At 35.1% G+C, this 18,985-nt stretch overlaps 1 protein-coding gene across 4 annotated transcripts in view; it reads left to right on the top strand.

Moving 5' to 3' along the window:
* SSBP2 (single stranded DNA binding protein 2) overlaps window positions 1-18,985 on the top strand; it is a 286,517-nt gene that overhangs the window by 75,333 nt on the left and 192,199 nt on the right. For all 4 annotated transcript variants that reach the window (XM_032404079.1, XM_032404081.1, XM_032404080.1 and 1 more), the window contains exons 2-3: window positions 589-661; window positions 13,240-13,301. In XM_032404079.1, the coding sequence (XP_032259970.1) occupies window positions 589-661; window positions 13,240-13,301 (135 nt within the window). The remainder of the gene's footprint in view (window positions 1-588; window positions 662-13,239; window positions 13,302-18,985) is intronic.

The following is an 18,985-nucleotide window of genomic DNA, read 5'->3' on the forward strand; positions in this document are numbered from 1 at the left end:
TGAAAATTTGCATCCTTATAAGCTAATATATTACTGGTTTAACAATCAGACCTAAAGAGTAAGGAGAGGTTGCCTGAACAAATATTAAAATGAGCTTTTAACACCCATTTTGGCATACAGATGTGCAAACAGCTGGAGTTTATGTTAATGTTCACCAAAAAGATCGAAGGACATATAAAGTTGTTAGAAAGGTCCAGTTACTTAATTCATTTATTTTAATAATGAAAGATAATAACTATACCTTAAAATATGTTATGGAGATTATTAATATTGGGTTATAAATTATCAATTATGTTAGGTATAACAAAGGGAATGAGGTTATGATAAGTGACATGCCCCAGGAAAAAAATCCCTATTTGGATGTTTCTTTTCAAGAAAAGATACATTTGCCTTTTTTCTTTGTGTGTTATTTAGTTTAAGTTCTTTCTGAACAGCCATGTATGAACTCTCATTGAAAAGATATGGGAAGAGTTGATTTTCTGTTACTGTTAGTGTGTAAGATATTTTTGTAATGAAGGGTATGTGCATTATTTAAAGAATGAATGTTAAATACACCTCTTCTCAATAAATATTTTATTCATTTTCCAGGTTAGCACTCTACGTATATGAATATCTGCTCCATGTAGGAGCTCAGAAATCGGCCCAAACATTTTTATCAGAGGTATGTTTTATATATTTTCCGTATTTTATTTTGATTTCTTATATAAGTGAATGAAAATATCCTATAACAATTATTTGAAAAACTATCATTACATATTATATAGTGAATGATTGGTTATCAATATGCATAATATAGTCTTCGTAGGTTATTTGTAAGCAGTTTTAGTGTCCCATTTTCATGCCAATAACCTTCTACTCAACTTTCTAGCCATTTCCCCCTGTAGAAATAGAAACTAATATTAGCCTTGGCAACCATAACCAAGAAGGCAAATTTGCTTAAAAGAAAAAAAAAGACAAATGCCACCATATCTTTAGTTTTAGCTGTACCTTATTTTGGCATTATTCATAATTTTGTAAAATAATGGGTTTTTTTAATTTTTATTTTGTATGGGTAATAGTGGATTGATGACTAAATTTCAGTTAGAAAACATTTTGATGATCTTATTTCAAGTTCTTGTATCTTTTCCTGCTTATCTCCACATTTTTTAAAGTTCGAATTTAAGCCTTTTTACAATGGTACTTTCTCCTCTTTTCTTCTTCAATTTATATAATGATGAGGATGAGGAGGATTTTATTGAGTTCTGTTATATGCCAGGCACATAATGTGCCAAGGTACTTTATATTATCTCTAATTCTTACAAGAAATTTGTAAGGCAGGTGGTATTATTCCTGTTTTACTGATAAGAACAATAGGGCTCAGAGAATTTATGTAACTGTCTCATGGTCATATAGCTTAGTGAGTTATGGAACTGGAATTCAAGCCTAGATCTATGTGTATTTGAAAGCTTCTGGTTTTCCCCCATATCTGTGCTGTCCAGTATGGTAACCACTAGCTTTATATGGCTTTTTCAATGCTTGAAATATGACTAATCCAATTGAAAAGTGCCAAAAGTATGAAGTACACACTGATTTTGAAGATTTAGTGTGAACAGAGGAACATAAAATACCAGTCATTTTAAAATTTTGATCACACATTGAAATAATATTTTGGATATATTGGGTAAAATAAAATTTATTACTAAAGTTAATTTTACCATTTTTTTCTTTTCTAATGTGGTTACTAGAAAATTTAAGGTTACATATGCAGCTCTCATTTGTGGCCAGTGTTTATAATTTTATGAGACAAGTCCTGCTTGAAATAATATCTCCAGTCATCTCACTAGTTTGACCCCCAGCACATCAGGGACATCACTGGCAGCCCCTTGACCAAAGTGCCCTCCCTGCTAGAGGTACAACCTTCTTGAGATTCACTTGCTCCAAAAACAAATGCAGAAGTAAACAAACACACATAGCCCCCCAGTCTTTTATCTAATTAATTAGTATTTGAGAACTGTTAGGGCCTATTTGCAAATAAGGAATTTGGGAGGTATGCTTAGAACATAGAAGTCAATTGTTTTATCATAGAATGAATATATACAGTGTAATAAAAGTTGGATTTTAAAGTATATTCAAATCAAAACAGAAATTTAGTGTATTTATAGCTCATTAAATCATTAATTAGAAGACTTTGTATTTCACCTTGCTACCCCACACTCACTGTTTGTTGTTACAGGGCAATGATTGAGATTGCAAAAGGGATGCTCTTAATATTTGTATTCTTAATCACTGCCAACTTAGAGGGTATTTAAAAGAAACTAAAGCCAGCTATGAGATTTAAAATTTTTATTTTAATGCAGTTGAAAACTTGATGAAATTTGATGAAAGAATTTACTGTTCTCTTTCCTTAGATCAAGGAGCATTTTGAATTGACTCAAGTTTCTAAATCCTTGGGCGTTCCCATGACTATATATTTTTTTTTACCAACATTATAAGATGTCAGATGCAGTGACTCTTAAACTTCATGAAAAAGAAAAATGTTGCTAATGCATTTAAGGAAATTCAGCTGTTTTGACTTAAATGGATCATGTGGATTAAGCATAACTAGATTGAGATAACTAGGTACTATACTGATATACCCTGAATTGAATGGAAAATGGATATACAAAATTTCTAGGTCTATTTGGTAAAAATGAAATTACAATTTCAGAAGAGCACTTTTCTGACAAGTATTTACCATGATTTTATTTTCTCTGGTTTCATTTGGAATACAAAACTGAGGATTTCTCTGAATTATCGGTCTGGTTCAATTTCACAAGAAGAATCAATTAAGCTGAAAACAAACTATTGTTACCAAGAAGATAGAGTGTTTCTGGACTTTGGAGATGAGTGTATGTGATTCCCAGAACTATTCTTTACTTTGTAGCTTGCCAAACTCCAAGTGGCACTGTGAAAATACATTCTAATTACCTAAATAACCAATATAGCTTTTTCTGTATATAGGGAATGGCTAGATTGATTGAGGTGTAAGTTTCCCAAAATGTAAAAGAATAAGTTAGATCCATTTGGACTTAACATAGGTAAACTTCCAAAATATTTTCAAGTAAAAGAAGCAAGCTGAAGTATGGCATTCACATGGAAACATTTGAACATAAAGGGACATAATACAATACTATATATTTTTGTGGGTACATATTTATGAGTGTGAAGTATAGTAAAAAGTCTGAAAGAATATACATGCCAGACTAGTTTCTGAGAGTAGGGATTTTAAAGGAATTAAAGGGGAATTTTATCCTTACTTGCATATATATATATATATATATATATGCAGAAATTATATCCTATTTGTACAGTTATTTAAAAATAAAAATAATAGAAAATACAAAATTATCTCAATTTTAAAATGGAAGCCTAAAAGTAGATTTGTGACAGGCCATTGCTGAGTACGCCCTAGAGTTCTAAATAATTTCAGTTGGTTAAATTTCAGTACCTTTCTATAATCTTCCTCTCACTGTGTCCACAAGAACTGGCTGCTTGTATTCGCCTACATATAGGCCATATATATATATATATATATATATATATATATATATATATATATATATATATATAATACCATAGGCTTCTGTCCTCTGGGCTTTACTCTGCCTTAAATCCCTCCCGACCTGAGTAGTTGGAGTTCGCTTTCTCAGGGCTCCACCTCTCTAAGCTGATAGTGCACTCTTACTGAAGACTTTTGCATACTGTGCCAGGAAGACTGGACTTTATCTTCTTGCAAAAGAGAGCTTTGGATGCTCTTTAAGTAAAAAAGAAACATTGTTGGTTTGTACTCTGGTGTCTGTGTGAATGCCAGTACTGCTTCCCCCCGCCCCCCAACTATGGTTAGTAAAGGAAGGAGAATGTAATCTTTTAGAGCTTTGTACCCTATTTAGCATTGCTTTCTCTCTTACTTTCACTTGGATCATGGAAAATTTAAGGCTGCTTGTTGTAGAATGACTTCTTAAGTAGTTTAAGAAGTAAAGGACCATCTTATCTAAGTTCTTGTGAGTCTATCCCCAGATTTTTTACCTAATTCAGGACAGTTACATAAGGAACTTAAAGAAAAACTAGGAAGACCTGTTTATTTGGATTGGGTATTGTGATAAAAAGGAAATGATTAAAGTGTCACCAATCACTCAGATGTTCAATGTTCTTACCCTGGTTTAGAGTGAAGTAGAATACTTCTTCCCATTTTGTCATTCTCCCTCAGGATGAATGAGTGTATGGATGACTATGATGTTAATGAGCCCTTTTGAATCAGGATTTGCTATGCTGGGCCACCTTTCCTTAGAGTGGGTTTCTTTTATTGGTGAAGTTGTGAAGAGGTCAAATTGGAACTGTAGAAATCATCCGAAAAAGTAAGATGTACATCTCAGCAACCTAGTCTCTCACTGAGTTTGGCCTTTTTTCTTTTTCTTTTTTTTAAAGTAGGCTCCACTCAGCGGGGAGCCCAACATTGGTCTTAAATTCAGGACCCTGAGGTTAAAACCTGAGCTGAGATCAAGAGTCAGACACTTAACGGACTGAGCCACCCAGGCGTCCCATGGGTTTGGCCTTTCTGATAATGCCCTTGACCCGGGCTATCAGCAACTGAACTGCTCTTGATAGATTTTGTTATCCGCCAGAACAGAGCCCAGAACTATTAGCCCAGCTTTTTTTTTTTTTTTTCCTTATTTAAAAGAGAGAGCATTGAACTAATGATAGAAATCACATCTCTACACAGGTTATGTTGACTAAAGCTCTTTGTTATATCTGATTCATGATAGATTCTAAACCAGTACCTGAATCCCAAATATAGTTTTGACAACTTTAAATTTTCTTACCCCCAAAAGGACAAAATTGAACATTCTTTTTTTTTATTTAAATTCGGTTAATTAACATATAGTGTATTATTCGTTTCAGAGATGGAGCTCAGTGATTCATCAGTCTTATAGAATACCCAGTGCTCATTACATCATGTGCCTTCCTTAATGTCCCTCACCCAGTTACCCCATCCCCCAAAATTGAACATTCTTTAGAAATAGTCTCAATGTAGAGCTCTTCTTCAGCTTTATCTTTTATTATCTTTTTATTTATCTATTATTATCTTTCAGTATTCAATATTACAAACAGAAAACTAAGAAATCTTTACAATTCTATATCAATTTTTGTTACTTTAAATTCATTAGAAACTGTCCTTTTTCTGGTTATCTCATTTCATTATGCAAAGATAATTCCAACTCATTCCTGAAATTTTGCATGGTATTTGTCATACCTCAGAATGAGGCTTGGTGACCTTAACAAATAAAATTAAGAATTAGATTGTTGCAGATATCGAGATTTTTTTTCCTTCTTAAGGATTTTATGTTGTTTATATTAATAGCCCTTATTTGCCATAAATTAGCCTGTAAGTTAGCCAGAAATAGAAGCTTAAAAGCATCTAACAGATTGTTTCTTCAGATTTTATTAGGAATGCTAAATTATTGAACATCAGAGGCTCCAAAATTCTGTTCTGTTTATCTTTCATTGAAAAGAGAAAATAACAATTTACTAACCAGTTTCTTAAACTTTAGTTTGGGAGGCAACATAGTATGGTAGGTAAGAGTAATTGCTTTGGGGCCAGACTGCTGGGTTTGAATTATGTTCTGTATCTTACTTACTCAGTTTTCTTAATTATAAAAAGAAGATAATTGTAATAATACTTTAAAGTTGTACTGAGGTTTAATCAGTTAGTACTTATAAAGTGCTTAGAAGGGCCTAGCATGTAGTACATACTCAAAAGTGTTAATTTTAATTTTTTTATTTTTACTTTTTTAAAGATTTTGTTTATTTATTTGACAGAGAGAGATACAGCAAGAGAGGGAACACAAGCAGGGGGAGTGGGAGAGGGAGAAGCAGGCCTCCCGCCGCACAGGGAGCCCGATGTGGGGCCCAATCCCAGGACCCTGGGATCATGACCTGAGCCGAAGGCAGATGTTTAACAACTGAGCCACCCAGGTGCCCCAAAAAGTGTTAATTTTAAACTTATTGACCAATTCTTTTTTACCTTGTGTAGTTTCTATACTAGAGTACAAATATAAATATATGTCCTATGTGTACATGTATGCTCCAAGTATCTGTCACTTGGATGGCCTGCAATTCTCCTACCTCCAGGGGTTACTTTTCCTATCAAAATAGCTCCAACTCTAATCCCTAATATTACAGGTTCCCACAAGTCCTCTCTAACATCTCTGGGGCTTACTAGAGGGAGAAGGGACTGGAGGTTCTCTTGCTGTAATTTCTTGCTCCCACCAAGTATTACAGCCTTACTGCTTCTCCTTCTTATGTCTGCTACCTTTTCTTTGAAGTTTCGTGTTTCTCTCATAGCCTCCAAGCTCCACTGAGTCATTGCTTTTGTGTATAAAAGATTCTTACTGAAGATTAGGGGAAAACTGAACAGCATTCAGCCTTGTACAGTACACGTAACAACATCAGCTTGAATATGAAACACAACCATTAAGTTTTTTGGTCTCCTTTTGGCCATGGGAATTGCTTAGCAACTGTTTACCTGAGGGCTCCCACCTGCCTTCTGTCTTACTGACTCCTCACTACCTCTCCCATTGTCCCCTCTTCTGAATCCTCCTAGACATCTCAGACATCTTTTTCCTGCGGGATTATCAGCAGCCTCCTGAATTCCTGTTATTTTATTATGTGGCATATTAAATATTCATTCTCTACTTTCCAACCATTCCTGGGAGCCTCTACTTTTCTAGCCCAAAAAATAAAAACAAAAATAGAAGGGATCCATCAGGGAGTTTTCCCAATAAAAGACTTCAGCTGTACAAGTAGCATGTGCATCTCTGCAGCCCAGTCTCTCACCTGGATGTCGCCTTTACGAGGTCTTCTACCATCTAGAATAGAGCAACGCTATTCAGTAAAACTTCCTGTGACTAGAAGATGATTTCTGATCTGTGCTTCTAATAAGTTCTCCACTAGTCTCATGTGACTACTAAGCACTTGAAAAGTGGCTAGAGCAAATGAGGAACGTTCAGTTAACTTAATTTTAAATTTAAAGGACCACATGTGGCTAGGGGATACCATACTGAATGGCACAATTTTGGATTATCTGCTTTAAAGTCTGATCAGATTTTTCTTCCCATTATACATCTATTTTGTTAATTTTTTAAATTAAAATGTAATTGTTCTTCCTTTTTCTTTCTTTCTTTCTTTCTTTCTTTTTTTTTTTTTTTACATTTAGTTTAGTATATAGATGCATCTATCCATGGAAGATTTTATAAAATTAGTGGGAACAGTAGCTTATATCTAAATTAGAAGACTCTGGAATTTTGTCTAGGAACAAATGTATACGTAGGTATACAGGTTCTTAACACAGGAACTAGCTTTATCCGTTTATGGTATTAACATTTTTTGAATATTGGTTCTCAAGAAGTATGAAAGGATTTAGGAATACTCTGAAAAGTTCAGAGCCCATGCACTTCAAGCCTACTGCTGTGCTATTGGAGATGCTATGGAAGTGGGTCTGGATCATTCAGAGAGGTCCCACATTGACAAGGCTAGAACCTCTGAAAAGGAACTGTTGACATCCAGAATTGTCCCGTGCTGTAGCTGGTGTATCTGCCGTAGCTACTGCTGCTACAACCAGCAGCTAGTTCACTTTTGGAGCCACGGGCAGGAAGCTTCTCTTCTTCCTCCTGCCATTTGATCTCCAACTAGCGTCCTTCTGATGGCAGAGCTGAACAGGAAACCAGGCAATACAATTTTTAGAATCCCAGCACTTAGTGTAGAATGGACAAAGAAGGGTGAGTGTGGGGCTGAGAGACAATAGGTAAATTTCCAGTATACCTTGCTGGAAGCAAATAATGATGAAAAGTTAAGCAAGTGTGTACCTGTATATATATATGTGTGTGTGTGTGTGTGTGTATCATTTTTTCTTTGTTTATACAAAGAAATTATGTATAAATATAATATATATAATATATATAAATTATATAAAAATATAACTATATATAAATTGTAATAAATACTAATTTATTACACACACTGTTACATGCTTTAATTTTTGTTTCATTTGTTTGACTTCAGTTGTTTTATACTGGTTCATGAAACTTCATAATTCTTTTTATGGTGGTGGGGTATTTCATTCTATGAAATGTACCATGATATATTTCACCAGCCCCCTACTTATGGACATTTAGGTTGTTTCCAGTCTTTTGCAATTACAAATAATGCTTTACTGAAAATTATTATTTATAATATATATATTTATATATATATATATAATTTTACACACATGACCATATTTATAGGATAAATTCCTAGAAGAAGAATTGCTATATCAGATAGTATGGGTATTTGTAAATTATAATTATCATTTATAAGCCAAATGGCATGTCTTACCCCTGCCAATATACTTTTTGTTCATTCAATGTTTGGCTCTCCACCTATATAGAAATGCTGAAAATGCCAGGTCATATAATAGAGACACAGCATAATCACAGACAAGGCCCTCAAATGCAGAATATGACAGTGGGAATGGGCATTGAGATTTATCTGTAAGTTATAGGAGAATACAGCTTTTTGCTGGGCACATGATGGAAGGAAGGGAGGTGGATGATTCAACAACTTTAAAAAGCCTTAGGATGAAGAATACATATTGGAGCTGGGGTAATGAAAGAAGGAAAAATAGAATAAAGATAGAGAGAGAAATTGTTTGCATAGATGTCATTCAAATACCCAAAAAAGCCTGAAGCCTATGAAACTCAATATGACAGAAAATGCCTTTTCATAAATAACAGTATTGTTTCTAAAATGGCTATTGACATTTAGGGGTATTTTCAGGCCATTCCTCAACCATGTCCGTCATTAATACATGTTTGCTAAAAAAAATTTAACTACATAGATGAATATGATTTTAAAATGAAAGTCTTCCTTTACCTGTTTGGTATGGTATCTTTAATATGTATACACCCAAATGCATACATACATATATAAATAACTTCTTTTATTTATTTTTTATTTTTTATTTTTTAAAGATTTTATTTATTTATTTGAGACAGAGAGAATAAGAGAGAGTGAGGGGGGGAGGGTCAGAGGGAGAAGCAGACTCTCTGCCGAGCAGGGAGCCCGATGTGGGACTCGATCCCGGGACTCCAGGATCATGACCTGAGCCGAAGGCAGTCGCTTAACCAACTGAGCCACCCAGGCACCCAATAAATAACTTCTTTTAAATAGAGAAGGTTTATGGGGCCTGGCTGGGTCAGTTGGTTAAGTGTCCAACTCGATTTATGATCTGAGGGTTGTGAGATTGAGCCCCGCATCACGCTCTGCGCTGGGTATGGAGCCTGCTTAAGATTCTCTCTCTCTCCCTCTGCCCCTTCCCCCAGTAAAAAAATCATTTAAAAAAAAGTTTATACTATACATATTGTTCTCTAATCTTCCAAATCTCCAACTTAAAAAGCCAATATAACATGGCTCTCTTTCCATGTAGATGTGTTATAATCTTTTTAATGATTGTACATTCTTCTGTAGTATGTATCAAAATTTATTTTACAATTGGTGAGTGTTTTCAGGTTGTTTCTAATTTTTATTATTTCTAACAATGTGGCAATGAATGTACCTTAGTTTTCTATAGACCAGGGTTCTTTTTTCCTTAGCATCATCTCATGCTTCCTATAAACAAGTAATACCTATAGTAGTAATTAGTTTAGAGGCAAAAAATACCATTAACTATGGAAACATTCTTAATGTAGAACCACTTCTTCTTTGGAAATACCTAAAGTGTTAATTGTTGTTTATTCAATAACTATAAAAGGATGGCTTTTGTGTTATTTTCAATATGATGGACCAAAGTTTTAGCTGCTTCTGCCACTTACTTGGAATTTAAAGTGAGAAACGTGAACTTTATGTAGTAAGGACTATTATAAGGATGAAAAAAGATCATGTATGGGAGGCATTTTGAGCTGCTCTGAGGAACAATAAAATATAATACTATTGAAAATACAAATGCAAAAAAATAAAAATATAATAAAAACGCATTACTTTTATTTCACAGAAGTCCATATTGAATATAAACCATGTAGGTATTTTCCTCGATTACTTTATCTCCTGAAATTGCTGGTGGTTGCTTGTGGAAGTCGTGGAAGTGCAGAGGGAAACTGCTGAGCACTGGCTATAGCACAGTAGGACTCATGTTAGACTAAGTCTAATCCCTCCTCCAGCACCATCCAGCATTGAGATCTAGTCCTGCCACTTTAACTGTAATGTAAGTCATCGCACATTCTCCTTTTAATTGAGCATAGCGCTGTCAGCTTTATTTCATAGTCATAATCTGTCAAGTTAGGATGAACTGAGATATGTAGGGACGCTACTGTGAAAAACTTGCTGTTTATATAATTGATGATTCCAGGGATTAGGAATACTTATGTGTCTGGGACATATCTGTAAGATTCATTATTATGCCCTTTCAAGAAGACATCAATTAGTGAACAAGTGGTAAGAGAAAAGATTGAGAGAAAGATGAGACACAGGTTTTTGACGAAATTATAAATTTAGCAGGACATCAGAGTTTCGTTTATCCTCAGACTCATGAAGTACTACCATTCCTTATTTTTTTCATGAACCAAGAAGATAACAATAATGATTAACGGAAATTCAGATAAAAGGTAGCATAGATATAAAAATTACTTGTGTTACTCTTAAGGGAATTCAAATTAGGATCTGGCTTTTTATAACATGTTTTGGTTCATTGTTCATATTTAGTCTTTATGAATTCAAGTTCATTAATCCCTAGGATTTCTCCTTTAGCTCTTTTAACAAATGGCTATCACATATATAATTTCCTCATTTTTAGAAAATTTCTTTGTTTTTTGAGAGCAAATTACTTCAAAGCTCCCATTGGTTTACATTTTGTGTATTTAAGAACTAAAAAAAATGATGATTTTAGTGATTTTAATTATGATTTTTCATCTTTACCCTAGAGAGTCACTTTTTTTTACATTTTGGGCCACTTTCTGAATTCCTATCTTAAAACTTTTATTTATTGGGTGCCTGGGTGGCTCAGTTGGTTAAGCGACTGCCTTCAGCTCAGGTCATGATCCCAGGGTCCTGGGATCGAGTCCTGCATCGGGCTCCCTGCTCTGCGGGGAGCCTGCTTCTCCCTCTCCCACTCCCCCTGCTTGTGTTCCCTCTCTCACTGTGTCTCTCTCTGTCAAATAAATAAATAAAAAATCTTGAAAACAAAAAACAAAAAACAAAAAAACTTTTATTTATTTATTTTAATCCTTTTGGGACAAGAATTTCTAAGTTCTTCCATAGTAGGTGATAGAAAGGATTCCTTGATTTTTTTTTTTCTTTGAAATCTATAATTAGGGCGCCTGGGTGGCTCAGTTGGTTAAGCGACTGCCTTCGGCTCAGGTCATGATCCTGGAGTCCCGGGATCGAGTCCCGCATCGGGCTCCCTGCTCGGCAGGGAGTCTGCTTCTCCCTCTGACCCTCCCCCCTCTCATGTGCTCTCTCTGTCTCATTCTCTCTCTCTCAAATAAATAAATAAAATCTTTAAAAAAAAAAAAAAAAAAAAAAGAAATCTATAATTATGTAGTTGTTTACTTCCTAGTTATGTTAAGGGCCTATGGGCATAGTTTGCTGATTGGGATATTGTTAAATAATTTTTAATTACTTAATTATTTTTAGAGAGAGAGAGAGTGCACGTGCACATGTGAAGGTGGGGGAGGGGCAGAAGGAGAGGGAGAGAGAGAATCTTAAGCAGGCTCCATGCCCAGTGCAGAGCCCTACGCAGGGCTTGATCTCGTGAACCTGAGATCATGACCTGAGCTGAAATCAGGAGTTGGCCATTTAGCCAATTTTAGCCACTCAGGCACCCCTAATTACTTAAACTAAAAAACTAAATCATGCTTATACATAAAGATTGTTGTTGTTTTTTCCCCCAAGTTCTTATTTATTTATTTATTTATTTAATCTCTACGCCCCATGGGGCTCGAACTCAGGACCCTGAGATCAAGAGTGGCATGCTCTTCAGTGAGCACCATGCTCTTCTAACTGAGCCAGCCAGGTCCCTCTGCATAAAGATTGTTTTTGAGGGCTTTCTGGATCACCTTAGTTAAAATTATAGCTCACTTCTTATTGTTTTCCATTTTCTTTATCCTCCTTCCCTGCTTTGTTTTCCTCCTTAGCATTTGTCACCTTCTACTTCTAATATCGTCTCTCTCTCTCTCTTTTTTTTTTGCTTTCCTTTGTTTATGGTCTGTCTGCTCTACTAAAGTATAATCTTCCTGAATGCAAAGATCTTTATCTTTTGTTTACTGCTATCAGTGCTTAGAAAAGGCACTGTAGAAATACCTACCTAGTTTTCCAATTTCTGAATTTAATTTGTAAAGAGTATTTAGTCAGAAATTTTAATTTTTCAGAGATATTGATCTTCTTTTAAATTTTTTATAGTGAACTCCAACTCATCTGAAATATAAATATAATATATATAAATATATATGAACTTATATGTAAATATATATATATAAACATTTGGAAAGTTAATATTTCCATCTTTTTGAACTCTTTTAAAAAAATTTTTTAAAGATTTATTTATTTATTTTAGAGAGAGAAAGAGAGAGCATGGGAGGAGGGGGTGGGGAAGGGCAGAGGGAAAGGGAGAGAGAGTCCTAAGCAGACTCTGTTCTGAGCTCGGAGCTCGATCTCATAACCCTGAGATCATGACCTGACCTGAGTAGAAACCAAGAGTCGGACACACAACTGACTGTGCCACCCAGGTGTCCCTCTTTTTTAAACTCTTCTTACTCTTATTCCCTCAAATCAAGAATTTATTCAAAAACTCAACCCTTAAGGCGTAATTTCCGAGTTGCACATATTAAGTCCAGTCATTTGCAAATTTCTGGGTTGGTAGTGATAATTGATTTTCATAGTGATGTTAATAATGGTGATTTTGATGTGCCTTAAGATCCTGAAATATTAAGTTCCAGAAGTCTCTCCTGAAAATCCTGGCACAGTGGGAAGAAAATTCAGGAAAGTAATGGTGGCATCTTCTCTCACAAACTATCCAATCAACAAATGACTATGTAAAATGAGTACTTATAAAACTTGAATAAAGAATAATATGAAAATGATTAAAATCTTATGTATTACCTTAGTATTTTAAATGGGAAAATGTAGTTTTGCAATATGTGTGGAAAAAGGTATTATTAGGAAAGTATTTAATATCTCTTTTATTCATTTTAGATAAGATGGGAAAAAAACATCACATTGGGGGAACCACCAGGATTCTTACATTCTTGGTGGTGGTAAGTATCTTTTATTCCATTTTTATTAGATTGATGATGTATTCCAGTAGGCCTGCACTATACCTGTTTATGATTTCATGCTTCTTTTTTATTTATTTATTTTTGTTTTCTATAATTATTTTATGAAAGGTAGCACTTAAAAAAAGTCAAACTCAAAACCAGCTTTAGTGTTCTTTAACTTAAAGATACTACTAGTGAGTCAAGCTAGAATTGGGTTTGGTATATGTAATCTCCTACTGTAAGTATGATTCTGTATTAGTCAGCTTAGGCTGCCATAATAAAGTACCATAGACTACATGGCTTTTAAACAACATAAATTTCTTTTCTCACATTTCCGGAAGCTGGACATCCAAGATCAAGCTGCTAGCATGGTTTGTTTCTTGTGACGTCTTTCTTCCTGGCTTTTAGACCCTCATGATCTCATCTAAACCTGAGGATACTGAAGGTAGAGGCAGTGGTGAATTTTTAGGATAGTGAAGAATAGTCCAGAAGAAAAACTGAAATAGTTCAATATAGATTCAGGGATAGAACTGTGTAGAAACACAAAAAAGACCATCAGACTATATTGAAGACCCAGTTGATAGCAGAGCTTATAAATTTCACTGTATTACCAATATGTCCAGATCTGTGACTTCTCTGCACTAGCAGTGGCGGTTCAGGTGTCTGCATGGACACGCTAGGCTGTTGGTTTGCATTTCTTCAATTTAGAAGAATTTTCTGTCCAGTGCCTTACATATTCATCTCTCAGAATCTTAATTAAAAGAGAAAAACAAAAGCTGTCTTCTTGGGCCATGCACATGGTTTCCTTGGCACGTTATTTAATGCCATCATCTTTTTAACCTCTCTCCTGAAAACATGCCTTACATTCAGTGGTGAATGGAACCACACTTGATCAGTTGTGGTTGTGGGTTTCCCTTGTTTGTCTCACATATGTATGGCAGGAACAGGTGCAGTCCTTTGGCTCAGAGCTGTTCCTGTATTTGGAACAACGGTTTATTGCAGTTAAGCACTATCATTGTGCTGTTTTCCTGGGGTTTAAGACTGAGCTGTTATAGTATATATTATAAAAGTCAATTTTTCATTTTACATAGTATGTATTTATGATATCTAGATCTATATTGTAAAAATTTAGCTGTTTGCTGAATCTAATTGAGTCTCCACACCTGTTAACACCTTATATTTTGTATGTTTCCAGTTAGGTCTGCAAAGTAGCCTAAGAAACCATTTTAGGAGTCTGTCCCTATTGGATTAGTGGGCTAACAAAGTGAAGATTTTGAAAATTTCCATTAAAGAATTAATTTTATTTCTTGCACCGATTTCTCTTTTGCTCCATTTCTTATGAATTTAACCTATTTACATACTGTTGGTAGTTGATAATACCTCACTGAATACTTCAGCTTTTTCGGTCTTAACTATCAGAAGATATAGCTCTTAAATCTGCCATTGCTCTTCCTTTTTCTATGGCTCTAAGATTCAGGGGAGCCCTTCCTCTGTGGTTTTGGTATTTTAACTAATTTTAATTTGTGCATAGTTGGAGATATGAAAGAAATGGTAAATAATGGGCACATACGTATTTTATAGTCTATTCAATTTAAATGTAGCACATGCAAAATATATGGGTACAGTATTTTCAGTTTTTCAAATTTTCTCCCCTGAAACTACTAACAAACCCTTTGAGGTGCCTACTTCATCTATGTAAATAAGTAGTTCTTAATGATTTTGAGATTATAGGATCCTCTGAGGACTGATGAAAAGCTATGGATCCTCTCCTTCAGAAAACTGCCCAGATCTTAAGCTTTCCTGGTCATTATGTATAGCCAACCATGACTGTGGACCTTAAATCCAGCAGATTTGCTTGACCTTTTTTTGTTGTTGTTAACTGTTTCAGAGGTCCCTTTGGTTTTCTTTCCCTTTTTTTTTTTTTATCAGAACTTTTTTTTAGAGCAGTTTTTAGTAGATTCACAACACAGTTAAGGGGAAGGTACAGAAATACACTTTCTTCCCCCAAATAAGCACAACCTCCATATTAACATCCACCATCAGAGTGCTACATTTGTTATAGTTGATGAACCTGCACTGACACATGCAATAGCCCAAAGTCCATACTTTACATTACAGTTCGTTCTTGGTGTTGTACATTCTGTGGGTTTGAACAAATGTATAATGACATGGTCCATCAATATAGCATCATACAGAGTATTTTCACTGCCCTAAAAATTCTCTGTGCTCTGCCTTTTCATCTACCCCACTCTTATGCTCCACCCCTGGCAACCACGGATCCTTTTACTGTCTCCATAGTTTTGCCTTTTCCAGAATCATTTAGTTGGAATCATATGGTATGTAGCCTTTTCATATTGGCTTCTTTCACTTAGCAATATGCATTTAAAGTTTCTCCATGTCTTTTCATGGGTCGACAGCTCATTTCTTTTTAGTGCTGAATTATATTCCATTGTCTGGATGTACCATGGTTTATTTATACATTCACCTACTGAAGGATATTTTGGTTGCTTCCAAGTTTTGGCAGTTACGAAAAAGCTGTTATGAATATCCCTGTGTTTTAATTTTTGTTGTGAATGTAAGGTCTTTGTCTAGGTTCATGTTTTTGCATGTGGTTGTCTGGTTGTTCTGGTACCATTTGTGGAAGAGACTATCTTTGCTCTATTGCATTGCCTTAGCTCCTTTGTCAAAGATCAATTGATTATATATGTAGGTTTTTTTCTGGCTTTCTATTCTGTTCCCCTGTTGCATTATCTATTTTTTCACCAATACCACACTGTCTTGATTCCTATAGTTTTATATTAAATCTTAAAGTTGGATGGTATCAGCCCTCCAACTTTGTTTTTCTTTAATATTGTGTTGATTATTCTGGGTCTTTTCCTTCTCCATATAAACTTTAGAATCAGTTGTTGATATCCACAAAATAACTTGTTGGGATTTTGATTGGGATTGCATTGAATGTATAGATCAAGTTGGGAAGAATGGACATCTTGACAATATGAGATACCTGACCTTTTAAATCTTTAACTCTTTAGAGCTTCGCTTTATCATGTGTGCTCTAGGTTAGGGATTCAGGATTACAATAATGGTTACCTTTTTTTTTTTTTTAAACCTGGGAAGCTGTTAATGCTGTTAAGGTCCAGATGAATAGGATAATGTGTATTCTTCTAGAACTTACTGCTTGCTCATTTGGTCAAATGCAAGGTTCCTTTTGGATGGACCAGTTGCAATTTTGTGACTTCTTTTCACTTCTGTTTTTTTATAGAATATTTGAAAATGGAGTTGTCCTGTTGTTTCAGCTTCTTCATCAAATATTTACAAAATGCAAAACTATGCTCCTCTCAAGGAAATAAGTATGGGAAAGATAAACAATTAATAGTATTATAACTGAGGTGTATACTAGCTATAATAGCAATTCAGGAGGAAAGTTTCTTTCAGCTTGTGATATTTAAGAAAGGCTTTATAGAAAAAGTGAGTCTAAGCTGAGCTGGAAGTTGAATGAAAGAAGGATATTTTGGGCAAGTAATAGTTAGTATGACGTCTCAAAAGGAATGATCACGAACCCAAGAAATGACTGGTAGCTTGGGTCAGGTTACCTGTAGGTGCAGTACTATGAAGTGATAGACTATAAAGATAAACACAAAGGCAGGGGCCAAATTATGAAGTCCTGAAGTACAAGGGTTTTGGATTAAAGCATGAAGATTTTAAACACTGTACATGACATGATTAGATTTGTGCTTTTAGGCATTCACTTGGCATCAACATAGAGATGGATTGAAGAGGGTTGAGAACAGAGATAGAGTTCAGTTACAAGGCAAGTGTAATTGTCCAGTTGAAAGGTGATAGTAAACAGTAAGTAGAATAGTTGGGATGTGGAGGAGTAGTTTCCTAGGCTTTAGATTTGGGGTGAACAGTGATGTCATTGACTGAAAGAGGAAATATAGAAGGAGTAACAAGCTTTGGAGAAAAGGCCATAATTTATCTTGGACAGGTTACATTTTGAGATGCCTAAGTGACATTCAGATAGAGATGCCCTAATACAAGGTCAGTGATCTGGGCCTATACCTCTGAGACAGGTCTACAGTGGTTTGGAAATTATTAGCACAGACCATACTATTGGTGAAGAGTGTTTATAGATTCAACTGCCCAGTGTAACAAGTAAGAGCAGGGACTGGGGTTGGAATCCTGAGGAAAGTCAACATTTAAGCCTGGGTGGATGAAGAGCAGCCTCAAAGGAAAATAATTGGAGAGGAAGAAGAGTAATTAGGAGAGAATAATGTATGGGAACCAGGTAGGATATTTAATGTAGAGATTAAATTCTGCAGCAAGTGTAGTAAAAGGACCCAGAGATTTTCCTGAATTGGGAAGGAAGGTGAACTTTGGTGGTCCTGAGGATAAGAGTTTTGGTGGAGGGGTGAAAGTGAGATTCAGAAGGCTGCTCTAATTCATTTTTCCACCTCAAGGGTTACTGAGAATAGCTGAAGTGTGTGGTGCCACATGGAGTAGTTTCAGGAGTAACAAAATTTTCCTTTCTTTTTTTTTTAAGATTTTATTTATTTGAGAGAGAGAGAGTAAGCGAGCGAGAGAGAGAGAGCATGAGTGGGTGGTGGAGGAGCAGAAGGAGAAGGAGACTCCCCGCTGAGAGAGCCTGATGTGGGGCTCCATCCCAGGACCCTGGGATCATGATCTGAGCTAAAGGCAGATGCTAACCGACTGAGCCACCCAGGCGCCCCACATTTTTCTTTTTAAAATAGAATAAATTTGAGCATATATATATTGAGATGAAAAGAATGGGGAGGTTGAAGATGTATGAAAGAGAAATAAACATGCACAAAGTGCAGAAAAAAATGCAGGGAAATTGAGAGGAGGAGGCCTTGGAGAGGAACAGGGGAATTTCTGCCTTTAGTATGGATAGAGGAAAATGTGTGATTTTATTTTCTGGAAGTTTTTCCTTGTTTCTGATGTGATTTCCTTTATCACTTCTTTTTTTTCTTTCCTAGTTTGCACCCTGCCCAGTGCTATAGTATTTCCCATGCCTCCCATGTTCGTTACCTTTACCCAGATCAAATCCCCTTTGAAAATGTATTTCCTGTTTGTTTTCTTTAATGAAAGTTCCCAGTGCTTCCGTGAATTTCAGAAATAGAAATGCCAAGAATCTTCTTTCTCCTGAAATTAATGTCCTTTTCAGTTTGGGTAATTTAAAAATAGACACTTTTTAAATCTTCCTATTTAATGTTTTAATGGCAGAAATTATGCTTTATTTTTACTTAATTTTATATGTAAAACACCTTTTGAAATAACTTTGGTCCCATGTATTTATATCCTGAAATTAAATATATATGATGCTGCAGAGAAAATAAACTAATAACTAAGATTATAATGAGAATTTAGTTTCTTTCACTGGGAATGGGAAGTCAAATCTTACAGTATGCTGGCACTCTAATGATTTTAGAGTCTAATGGATGACATCAGGTATAGCTAAGAATAACCAAATACCCATGTGAAAACAATAGCACTGAATTAGTCAACTGGTTTACTAGAATGGTATAATAATTATCATTTGCAGACTGGTTCTCACTCATCTTGTATGTCTTGCCTATAATAGGCATTGCATAACTAATTATTTATTTGAATTAAGTTAAAATAGGGTGAGGGGATGGGTTAAATAGGTGATGGGGATTAAGGAG

The sequence above is a fragment of the Phoca vitulina genome, unplaced genomic scaffold, assembly GCF_004348235.1.
Source record: "Phoca vitulina isolate PV1807 unplaced genomic scaffold, GSC_HSeal_1.0 scaffold6, whole genome shotgun sequence".
NCBI lineage: Eukaryota > Metazoa > Chordata > Mammalia > Carnivora > Phocidae > Phoca > Phoca vitulina.